Source organism: Venturia canescens, chromosome 10 (genome assembly GCF_019457755.1).
Source record: "Venturia canescens isolate UGA chromosome 10, ASM1945775v1, whole genome shotgun sequence".
NCBI classification, from domain to species: domain Eukaryota; kingdom Metazoa; phylum Arthropoda; class Insecta; order Hymenoptera; family Ichneumonidae; genus Venturia; species Venturia canescens.
Window position 1 is genome coordinate 11,281,217 of NC_057430.1, and position 12,011 is coordinate 11,293,227.

At 37.1% G+C, this 12,011-nt stretch overlaps 3 protein-coding genes across 5 annotated transcripts in view; 2 read left to right on the forward strand and 1 right to left on the reverse strand.

Moving 5' to 3' along the window:
* The first annotated feature begins 239 nt into the window (after positions 1 to 239).
* Positions 240 to 2,004, forward strand: Dysb (Dysbindin). The gene is made up of 5 exons (XM_043431015.1): positions 240 to 599; positions 671 to 963; positions 1,262 to 1,417; positions 1,580 to 1,720; positions 1,805 to 2,004. The coding sequence occupies exons 1-5, from the start codon at positions 544 to 546 to the stop codon at positions 1,891 to 1,893; spliced, it is 735 nt and encodes a 244-aa protein (XP_043286950.1). The 5' UTR covers positions 240 to 543; the 3' UTR covers positions 1,894 to 2,004.
* A 541-nt stretch (positions 2,005 to 2,545) lies between these two features.
* On the forward strand, positions 2,546 to 5,333 carry LOC122417488 (leucine-rich repeat-containing protein 59). Its single transcript, XM_043431013.1, has 7 exons — positions 2,546 to 2,739; positions 2,960 to 3,056; positions 3,151 to 3,210; positions 3,528 to 3,650; positions 3,755 to 3,965; positions 4,313 to 4,510; positions 4,590 to 5,333. Exons 2-7 carry the CDS (start codon positions 2,964 to 2,966, stop codon positions 4,922 to 4,924), a joined length of 1,020 nt encoding a protein of 339 aa, XP_043286948.1. The 5' UTR covers positions 2,546 to 2,739; positions 2,960 to 2,963; the 3' UTR covers positions 4,925 to 5,333.
* Positions 5,334 to 5,643: 310 nt separating this feature from the next.
* The window catches only part of LOC122417480 (uncharacterized), a 41,564-nt gene continuing 35,196 nt past the window's right edge, over positions 5,644 to 12,011 (reverse strand). For 2 of the 3 annotated variants that reach the window (XM_043431004.1, XM_043431005.1), the window contains exons 2-5: positions 9,896 to 10,219; positions 8,615 to 9,145; positions 8,349 to 8,521; positions 5,644 to 8,270 (exon numbers count right to left, since the gene is read on the reverse strand). In XM_043431004.1, the coding sequence (XP_043286939.1) occupies positions 6,312 to 8,270; positions 8,349 to 8,521; positions 8,615 to 9,145; positions 9,896 to 9,932 (2,700 nt within the window). In that variant the 5' untranslated portion in view covers positions 9,933 to 10,219 and the 3' untranslated portion in view covers positions 5,644 to 6,311. Of the gene's footprint in view, positions 8,271 to 8,348; positions 8,522 to 8,614; positions 9,146 to 9,895; positions 10,220 to 11,387; positions 11,739 to 12,011 lie in introns of those variants that run through there. The other variant, XM_043431003.1, reaches the window with a different exon arrangement.

Below are 12,011 nucleotides of genomic sequence, written 5' to 3' on the forward strand. Positions count from 1 at the left end.
CGTAGGAATTGAGAAAATCAGTTTCGTATTGAAAAGCAGTCGGAAACATCTTCAATGAGGCACGAAAATGGACAAATTTTTCCAGATGAAAAACAGTATGAAGTTTGAAAAGTAAAAAAATACATTTCTTAAGTTTATGTACGAAACATTCCCTAAAAATATTATTCGAAAGATTTCGAGAAAAAAAATGATAAAGTTTCAGCAGATGGCGTTACTGAGCCTTTCACCGCGCCACCTGTCAGATTTTTATCGTACTCAAATCACGGGTTGACATCAATAACAAATATACTTATCTACTTGCCATTTACACCATTCGATTGTCAAATAATTAAATTAGAAAATATTGTCAGCCCTTTAACAGAAAGGAAGTGACTTAAAGTTTGAGCAACTGAAAATCCGATTGTGCATTTCTATTGCTGAGTCAGAAATGACAATTGAATGACAAAAAAAAGTGTTATCTCCTTACAAATTATTTGCTTTATAGTAAAACAAGTTAGTTTCTGTTATAATACTGTTATTATGGAATACGAACGATAAGTCAATATGTTTGGAACGTTGCGAAGTAAATTCCAGACGGTGCAAGATGGAATATCCGCAAGGTTTGTCAAGATAACTTCCCATTTATTATGAAAAAAAGAATAAATTTGAGTAATTTGGAGGTTTTTTTCAGTATTAGGGGTTTGACCATTGCTGAGGGTCAAAACCCAAAAAATCGAACTCGCAGCTCAAACAATGTGAGTTACGATGCTGGTGCTGATGTCTTACATCATTTTCAAGTACAGTGGAATCAACTGCACGAATTGGCAGAAGATAATGCTAGCAAAGCTCTCTACGTTGATAACTTGGTCACCGGAATTTATGAGAAACTCGATCATGAATGGAATAGCATTACTCGACTCAATGCAACTCTTGCCTCCATACCAAAGATTAATAACGAGATTCAAAATTTAATGGACCAAATTGGTATGTCAAATATGTGATTTACTCATTTTTCTTTCTAGTCATTTCAATTTCATATTTTCAATCGTTTTTTGACTGTTTTATAATTAAAATTTGTACCTTAATACAGCAGTTCCTTGATTTTGAGTAATTAATGTACAATCTATATTTATTTGAACCTATCGACGTCGTTCCCCAGTAAATACAGTTGAGAAGAATGTGACCGAGTGGAATCCTGTAGAGTTGGATTAGAAATTGTGGGAGACTTTGTTTTAAGGGCTGTTTCGCTGATAATCAATTATTGATAAATTTCGTGATTTAGGAACTCTGGCTGAAGCTTTTGATGAAGTTGAAGCCGCTCTCTTCAGGCTGGAAGATCTTAATGAAACTCTAGAATTACAGAGCAGACAACTGGATCATCGATTTCAGTTGGCTTTGTACAAAGAGAAAAAACTCTCCGAATTGGATTCCACCAGAGGTAATTAATTTTCGAATCTATCTTATAAATTTCCAATATGTATTGCCACATCTCCCTATTCACATTTTTTCCTGTCATTTACTATCAGGGAACTCCATAAATTCTCTAATTTTTATTTTTCCTCATAAATTTTTCACATTTTCATGAAATTATTGTCTGCAGCAAAATTGGCAACTCAACATTCTCAAAGAGTAATGCAGCAAGAGTTGAAGGAACAAAAAATTCTTAAAGAGCGGCAAGAAACTTTTGAAGAATTCTTCCAAGACGAATTACAAGACTACAAGGCAACGGGTATGATACGACGTGAGTAAAAGAATTGCAAATCTGTGGTGGTTTTTTTGTAGAGCAGATGTGAATTGAGTTTAAAATAGTTTTTTCTCATTTTAGAAACTCCAACCGCTCAACAAGGACCAACGCTGGACAAAATAATTTTGGACACTGACACGACAGAATTCGACGAATTTCTTAACAGTTAAATGTTTTATAATGATTGTTACTATTTTTTTAGTGTACGAGATGCGTTATGCTTTTTGAGAAGTTTATTAGACTTTGAAAGAATATAGACTGATGGATGCAACACCCAAAAATTATCAGATCTCGACTATATTTATTAAAAATTCTCAAATTTTCCGAATGTCCTCCGATCCCCTTAATTTTTATTTTTTCGAATATCTTGTACTTGTAATCTTGGGCACAATTTTTTGGAGCCATTTCATTTAAATAGTCAGTCAAAATCAAGTGTCTAAAGAATATTCTCTTCTGATTGAATAATTGATTGAAAATATAAAAATTTAACAGAATGTTTGATCAAAATTTTTGATAACTTCAAAATTAAAGTAATTGATCCACCAATTTTTTGAAAACGATATTTTTTGTGCGAATATTTCCCTACGATGGTTTCCCATATTCACCATTCAAATTTAACCACAATGAATTACAGAAACGCAAATATCTGTATTTTAATATTTACTATATTTCTAATAATTCCTAATATTTCTAATTTTTTTAATGCAGATTTCAAAAAATAAATATTTCTCAAAAATTCGAAAAGAATATAATAATATGCGCGAATGTGAGCCGACTTCGGTGGAAACTTCATTGTCAGCCAACTTCAGGTCATCAATCGATTAATATTTCTGTGTGCAATGCGGTTTGCCTACGTGTAAAATAAGCATTGGAAAGAGCCTATTCCACTGAGCAGCCGGCACGGGAGTTTGACAGCTAGTCAGAGAACTTTTATTACTCCGTTTTTGACGTCGAATTCGAGGAACTGAATAATTCATTAATTACTTACGGGGCCAAAGTCCCATTGAAAAATTACTGTAAGTTGATCCAATAATAACATAACCTTGTTAGATACTTGAAAATTGAATGAAGTGCACTGTAATTTCAAATTTTTTCCGAAAAACGAGAAGAAACAATATTAATTTTTAGTTGTTATATTAATTAACTATAAACGATAATTAAGGAAAATGTTCAGATTTTAGAAAAAAATAGCAAAAAACCTACGAATTTGATCTCAAAAAATATTTCTTTATTCAGCAAGATGACTGTGAAAATCAAGGTAAAAGATAAATTGGAGAATGATACTTTGGATCTTAGCTGCTGCGATTTAGAAGATGTGCCTGTCAAAGAAATAGTAAGCAAATTATTTTTCTTTTTGAATAAGAGTATGAAGATGAAAACAAAAAATCCATTCCAATTAATTTACTTTTTCTTATTTAATTTCACAGGCTACCATTAAAAAAGGGACTCATTTGGATCTCTCCAATAATCAAATAGTTAGATTACCGGTAAGTAATTTCATGTTTTTATCTAAAACATGTTTCAGAGGTTGACATCTCAGCAATTTTTTTACTTCAAGAATTTTAATCAGCCGAATCTAGTGTTAGGAAATGGCAAAAAAAGATGTCTTTTCATTATAAATATACAAATTCTGAATAACCTTAAATTGATAATTAAAATACAAATGGATACACTATTATAAAAAATAATCCACAAACTCTGCTTCCACATCATTTTCATATTTACGAATTGAAAAATCACAATATAGAATAATACATAAAAAATAAAAACAAATGTTAATTGATAATTGAAAACATGTTTTCAGGATACATTTGTAACCCTTTCGCACATCGTAAAGTTAGATCTCAGTAAAAATTTGATAGAGGAACTTCCAGAAAATATTGGAGAATTGAGGCAGTTGAAACATTTGGACCTCTACAGTAATAAGGTAAATAAAAGAAAAAGTGAAATTGATAGTTGAGAAATTATTCAATCAAAAGTGTTATTTAATGAATTCAAGAAAGCGTTATATGATAATGAATTTGCTCACAGATCAGTAGGTTACCACTGAGTTTTGCCGAATTGAAGAATCTAAAATGGTTGGACTTGAAAGACAATCCGTTGACCGAAGTCCTTTCCGTTCTTGCGGGCCCTTGCAGCGACAATGTACAATGTCAAAAGTGTGCAGTGCTCGTAGTGTCTTACTACAATACTCTGAAACAATCGATTGCCGACAAAAAGGAAATTGCTATTAAAGCTGCCGGTAATGTTTGGGTTTATTCTGCAATGTTTCACCATTTTAATCTCGGCAAATACCAAGCAAGCTAAATTCTAAACGAACTATAATTAGTTGAGGAATGCTATTGCAGCTTTAATTAGAACGTGAATTCATTTGATCGATTAATCACAACTTTGATATGGGACAAAATTAGGTTTTTGATTCTGATGTTTCTTCGAATCACTGAAGCATCCAGTGCTTTTTATCCACATTTGTGTCACAATCATAAAAAAATGGAAAACTATTTTCGTCAGACTCGTTTTTTAACTTTTCGTCAATTTTTGATAAAAATTGTATCACTCTAGTAATTCGGAATTTTTTACGCTCTACAGCTATCGAAGAACGCAAGAGAGAAGCCAAAAGACGGAAGAAAAAGAAGAGGAAAGAGGCAGAAAAAAACAACTCTCACATGGTCGAGGAGAAAGAAAAAGATACGAGTGAGTCTGGGCTCTCGAATAACAAGAATTCGAGTGAAACTCTGCAAGAACAAAATTCTTATCAGGAGCCCATCGAGGATAATGTGACTGAAGGTGATGATGAAATTGCCACTGAAATTTTCTCGTAAATGTGGGTTTTTTTTGTAAATAATCTTTTTTCTTCACTTGATAGATGTTTCAGACGGATTGTGCAGTACATTTTGCCGCACTCTGATTTACCGTACGGTAGATTTGGTATTCTGGCTATCGACTTTCGCATTGATTGCGTTTCTCGTATTCACGATTTTACCGAAAATCGACAAAAACCGTTCGAACCTTATGGTTCAATATATGGAAATGAAAACTGGTTTACCGGTCGAGACGTTTCAGCAAGAGTGCCTAGAAAAGCTTGATTCCTTCGTTTATTACGTCAGCTATTTGGCAAATAACACGAAAATTCTTGTCAAGGACACTTATCAGCGTCACTTTGGCGAGGAGCTCGTCGATTCCGACGACTCTGATTTGTAAATTTGTTCTCTCCCGAACGATTCCTTTTTCTATCCAATGCCGATATGAAGTTGCCAATCAGACAACTTTCGTATTCTTCTGAAACGAAACGATCATTTTTCAATGTCTTCGTGAGTTTGAAATGTTTACGACAGAGTTTGTCACAAATGAATTTCTCTCCATCACCCAACGTGTTTCCAGTTAGTCAACTTTTATATTCATGTTACACATTATTTTCAAACTAGAACATTATTCCGCAATGTCTTCGTGGATTCAAACAGTTTTCGACCAAGTTTTACCACAGTTAAAATCTTCTTGAATCTTGAATACCTAACGAATTTTTTATCGGCAATCCATTGAGAATGACTATTGTATACACCGAATGTACAGACGTTGAGATTAATAAAGACACGTGTTTGGCATCGCGTAAGAATATTCTTTCGACTCGTTCGATACATTGTTTTTTAAATTTTTTATTCCAACATTTTTTGGTGTTTCTTTGGGAAATTTTTTGATTTTTCAATTGACAGTCAAGTTTAAAATTTTCACTGAATTTTGTTTCGCTAAAAAACTCATTTCTACGAGAAACTTCAATCTTACCGCAAGTCGATGACGACTGTCAATGATTTTCAATGACCGGTGATAAAGAAAAATGATAAAATTGACAGTCACTGTATAAAAAATGTGCGATTTCAATTGGGAACGAAAAATATTTGAATCAAATTGTTTTAACGCCGAAATAAGAATCGTATAAAATGATTTTTATTCATTGCTCTACATATAACGTATTATAATTATTATTTTTTATCACAAGTATTACAATAATAAAATGCCAAAGTGGACACACAAATACAAAGTTTTTGGACGACCCGTAAACAAATTGAAGCTGTATTACCGTCTAGATCGCTGTTTTCAGAGGTAACTTTCAGAATAAAACAATCAAATTTGGCTTTTCCCTTGAAAATTTTCGGTTCCTGTTCATGAATTTTTCAGAAATACTTACAAGTCCTGCGAAAGCACAATAAAATGAGATTTCATTATTACTTTTTCTGTTTTTCCATCGATCTACGGGTCTTGCAAAATATACAAAGATCCATTTCGACTCAATTCTGTGCCCATGCAATCAACCCCGGAAACTTCGTCCCCTGGAAAGTCCATCCCTTACCGATCCACTGTAATGTTTTTACAAGTCTAACGATTTCGTGTAACACACATTTCGGTGCTCTTTTCCCTTGAAGTCCTCCATAATTTCTTTGGTGGAAAAATCTTGTAGGTTTTTCTGAAGCTAATTGAATACGCGGACAATATTTGAGCACGAAACTTTCAGCAGTTTTAAATTTGTTATATTGTAAAAAGCTATTTGGAAAACAGCATTCTAAAGAACGATGCGATCTCAATAAGTAATAAATTATTCATTAGTTTTGCTCAAGGCTGCGGAAGATTTGGTGGACGATTGTTTCCCGAGCGTCGTTTCCATTTTATTAATGAGTTTTTGGAGCTTGTTGAGTTTGGCAGTTTCCGGTTTATCGGTAACCGGAAGTACGTGATCGGGAGGGCAATAATCGAGATCGAGGGAGGATTTATTTTTCGTTGTTGAGCTTTGAGGCAAAGTATTTTCACGAGAAGATATTTTTTTAACGCTACCGAAACGATTCCAAGATTTTTTTGTACTAATTGGAGGCCTTTCTGGCGCAGTCGTCGCGGCGAAATGATTTTGACTAGCGGAAGTTGCGATCTGATCGTTTTGCTTCGTACGAAAGTCTGCGATCGCTATATCGTCGTACAATTGTTCATCCGGCTGGGGAATAAAGTGAACTTGTAGGGAATCGCCTCGTGGAATTTGGTAGTGTTCGCAGTCGAAGGGCATTTCGTTTTTGTTTCGTTCGACGATGGAAGCGCGTGGAATTTCTTCGATCGAGTATATATTCGAACAATTTATTTCGATTTTCTTCAACTTCTCAGTCCCCGATGCTCTTCGCTCAGTTTTTTCATCAGCGATACTTTCAGCTCCGAAATTTTCAATTCCACTTGGAAGAACCGTCGCTTTTTCGTTTTTTTCACGATAATTTTCAATGTCGTCGTAAATCTCTGAAGAATTATCGATATTCTTAACCGCTTGTACGAGCACAGGGCTCGGAGGTCTCGAGTAAATGGGCCTCGGTGGCGGAGGACAATTGTAAGTAGAAGCTTCGTCGACGTGGATCGAAAGGCGACTCGATCGGGCGTTTCCGTTCGGCGAATACGTCGTGTCGGTAACGAGTTCCGAGACGTCGTCGTACATCGGTAAATCCGCGCTTTCATTCTGCACCATCCGAGGCTCCGAAGGCTTTTTCATTTCCGAAGAGATTTTTTCGACTTTTGGCTCGCTTGCATTTTCCTTTTTTTTGTCATCTTTTTTCGGCGAATCTTTTCGGTTCCTCACACGGTCCAAGAACGACCTTTTGCTCGGGGATTTCGTTAGACCCTTGTCAGGAGTTTTGTCCGACTTTTGGCAAGTTTTTTCCACTCTTCCAACGCTCTTCAACGACTTGGCCGAACTTTTCTCAATCCTGGACGATTTTTTCTCCGTTACCGATTGCTCGGATTTCGGTTTTTTAGACTCTACACTTTTCAGCTTTTCACCGGAAAAGCTGGCTTTCAGGGACGCCGAGGACTGGAACACGTCGTCGTAGCTCTCGCTATTTTCGTCCTCTCTGCTCCTTCTGTTTTCTGCATTAGCGAAAAGATTTTTTCTCGAGGATTTAGCGACGCTGTCTCTGAGATCGGACTTGTTCGGCTGCTTCATTGTCGAGCTCACGTCGTCGTATGTTTCTCCGTTTTCTTCACACTTTTTGCTAGATCTTTTGCTCTCAACGTCGTCGTAGGTTTCCGACTGAGTTTTTTGCTTGCGTTTCCTTTTCCGGATGAATTTTTTGGCTCCTTTCGACTTTTTAACGTTTTCGTAGCTTTGTCCGTGCTCACAAAAGTCTTCGATTTTGTGATAAATGTCGTCTTCCTCGTAAGCGTTGTCGAGGGGCTCGTAGGGCGCTGCGGGAGTTTCTTCGTTCGGGAGAGACGGAAGTCGTCGAGGGGTCGCTCGGACCGGAAGTGTCGGCGGTGGGATCGCGGTGAGAACCAAAGAGTTTCGGCCAGTTTCGATTTTCTCGTGTTCGACGTTGCCCCCGGACGAGGTCGGTGAGTCTTTGATTTTCGGAGGGGAAATTATCGCCCCAACGTCTTGATATTTTTCCTCGATCATCGCACAATTCTCCGCCTTTTCTTCCTCGATTTTATCCTCGGAGTCGTGTTTACCGTCTCTCCTTTTAGCGCAAGTCTGATTAATGGCTTTCAGCCATTCTTCCATTTCCTCGGGACTTTTCGCAATGAACTGGGAACCGAAAAAACATTCAATCGAAATAAATCATGGAGTTGGAAGGAATATTTGATTCTGACTGTGTTTATCCACCTGGAGGGTTTTGTTTCCGGGACAGACTATTTCAAAAGCCGATTTGGAACGCTCGGGATCCCGGGATACGGAGCTGGGCGCCGGTCTCGCTGAGTAGCCACGAATCGAACAGACTTCCGGCGCCTGCTTATCGTCTTCGCTCCCGTGGACGAGAAGATGCGATCCGACGAGCCCTGCACGAAAAAGCACCACGAAATTACGAAAAGCTCAACCCCGGCCTCGACAAATTATTATTTTTTATTGTTTAATCAAAGCGAATTAATTACCGATCCAACAGAGTCGAGTATTCCCACGAACAAAACCAAAAGGTTTGCGCTCGATTTTTTGGTACAGTGCGCCAGATTTATAAGCTTTGTTGATCGTCTTAGCTGCAGTGAAGGTCCTGTAAATATCTCGCAATTTTTCTTCCACGATATCCTCCTCGGATTGGAGTTTTTCGCTCGATTTATTCTTCCCTCGAGTCTCATCGGCTTCGTTCTCCTTTTCATTCCCGTTGCTATTGATTTCTTGAAAAGTTTCGTAATAATCTTGATGAGACGGCACTTCGGGAGGCTCCAATTGCTCTTCGACGCCCACGTATTCCTCTATCTCCGCGTCCCGATTTTTTCTTCTCGGAAACAACAGGAAGCCTTTGCCGGCGTTCATGTCGAGATAGGGCTCCGGCGACGCGGAGCCTCGAGCACTCGTTGTCATCGACGACAACTTCGTTTTCGATCTTTGCAATAAATTCGTCCGGGCATTTTCCAACTTCGATGGGAGATTCACGTCGCAGAGAGATTCCAGAAATTGCACGATTTCTTTTGCAACAACAAAAACAAAACGATTTCATTGTCATTTCAATTTGTTTTAATTTTTTTTTTTTTTTTTTCAATCAGAAATGAAAAAAGTCGATTTTCGCAAGTTTTTATGACTAAACTTTTGCAAAGGTCACTCGGACTTTCAATAACAAAAATCCAAATTTTCGGTATTTTATCTCCAAGTATATCGGAAGCCACGACTTTGTCCGGGGACGTGGAGAATTTTCGAAAATTACCGAAATCCCCAAGTTGAAAAGTATCCGTCACAAATGAAAATGAATTAAAACATTCTCGGGACTAGAACTTGAGGTAACGATATTGTTTGATAAATCTCGCGCGTCGTTCCTCCGAAACCAATAAATACAAATCACAGAAAACGTTCGGATTCGAAGCTCCAAAAGGCATTCGTTTTACCGCACGATAAAGTACAAAATTCGAATGTTCAAATAAATCAAGTTTTTATGAAAAAATCATACATTTTGAAATGATTTTCAAAATTCGATGATAAACAATACATTTTTTTGTTATTTATTACTATTAAAAGCTGGAACATTCCAAAATTTGAGACTTTAATGCAGGAAGCATCAAATAAATGTACAATAATTACGAGCAGTGCGCGAAAATTGTTAAATTTCTAACCGTTAATAAAAGGAGGATAGAAAAATTGTTTGATCAGGAACGATGAGTCACTCGCGATACTTCATTCAATTAAGCCAATTGATATAAATCAATAAACAGTGATATTCTCACCTCGAATAATGCTGGTCAAGTCAGCGTCGACCCCCATTTTTTCTAGCGTGTTGATTTAATCTCTCGTTCGTTATGATCGATGGACGACGATTTGTTTATTATTTACGATGTAGGCGAGAGCGAACGACGATTTTTTGTCTTTACTCATAGCTCATCGATGCATCAGTATTGATGATTTATCTTTGGAGGAACGACGCGCGGTGTCGGAGTGACCGGTACTCTGGGCTTGAGCGTGTCCATGCTCTGGTTTTGTCCAACTCTCTCACTCCGTTTCGTTCCTTCTTCACGAAATAATGAATATTTCAAAGAGTTTGAAGTTACGATCTGCAAAAAATAGATGCTTGTAAAAGAAACCCGTTGTTCCACATAAAATGTTGACGATGAAAAAATCAGCACTTCTATTTTTGTTCGAACGATCGAAAAAGCGATTCGGTTCACTCGTTTTCGCCTGGCAAATCGCTCAAGGGAATATGATATCACATTTGCATATTTCAATTGAACGAATTTTTTTTCTTCCACAGGCAGATGCTTCAAAATTCCACATTTAAAAGAATAAAAAGAAAGAAAAACTCGTTTCTGTTACGAGAAATAAAGCCAAGTGTGGGTTTTTATTATTCGAGACTACAATTGAGACAATAAAGCGAGTCAAGTGCTCGAAAGTGTCTTCGTTCATTTTTGCTGTACTTGCTGACCTCGCCTCCGGCATACTCCCTCTTTTTTTGGTCATCTCCCACTTCCTGTGGCTCGTGTTCAAGTATTTGAGCTCTTCGCTGACTCGAATAAAAATATCGATCTTAATTACTCACGACTAATCGTATTAGCGTGTTATTTTGAATATATTTTTCTTCAATCAGTCTAAGAACTAACTGTTTTATCAGCCGTGCATATCATCGTGCTTGTACGGACGTATGTCATGTGTTTGTACACGTATATACGTCTGTCTCTAATCACGTCACCACATGGCGAGTCTGGTGGGATTAAACGAATGCCAATAAAGATTTATTGCGAAATCTTCGCCTACCTCGTTTCACCGAGCACCTACAATTTTTCATTTACCAATCTTCGTGGAGTTTACTCCGAAAATAATTCAAAAATAAATCGTTCAAAAATTAATTTCAATAATAAATGTACTGAGAATCGATCGAATGATAACTACAATTTTTTAAAAGCTGATGCTAAAAATGATAAGTATTTATTAAAAAATGCAAGAACTGAATAAAAAAAAAAGTACTCCAATAACGATACAACTGAAAATTCACCGAATAATCATGAAAATCGTTGACTTTTATTCAAAAGTTATTTTTTTCTTGTTGACTTTCATGCGAAAAGTAATTCCATTTGGAAGTAAGAAAAAAAAGTGCAAAATCAATGGAAACATGGTTTGCATCAAACGAAAAAAAATGTTGAAAAAAATGGAAAAATTTTCGAAACGCAGTGATTGGTGAGCGAATACTTGGCGATTATTCATTATTTCGTACGATTTCTGACCTACCCAATGTTCTCGTAACAAAACATTGACGGACGAGACTGCAGCCAGTTTTATCCTTCGATCTGACAACAGCTACGTCATTTGCGAAGGATTTGTGAAAACCGCAGTGAAAAGGCACTTGTTTATTTGGTATGATGGTCGATTGTTGTTTATTATTTGGCTCGAGACACTCAATTGGGAAAGGCGCGATACGACGACCGGCTGATTATGCACTGACGAATTCTTTTGACGACTGAGAAAAGTCTATGGGAATATAACGAGACGAATAGATCGACGACTCCCGCTAAGAATTCTCCAAGTATAAACTCGACGAGAGAGAAAGAGAGACAGGAAGAGAGAGAGAGAGAGAGAGAGAGAGAGAGAGAGAGAGAGAGAGAGAGAGAGAGAGAGAGAGAGAGAGAGAGAGAGAGAGAGAGAGAGAGAGAGAGAGAGAGAGAGAGAGAGGGAATGTTGTACTCGCTTCGCAGCACGTTGCACGAGCACTGTGACATTCCTCCTTCTCTGATGCGCTGCTCTCAAGCCTCGGAGTGAGCCTCGTTAGCTCACTCTATTACCCATATCCAATCGACCATCTTCTCTCCTTTTATTTTATTTTATTTTTATTTTCTTCACCGCTCCACAATGCAC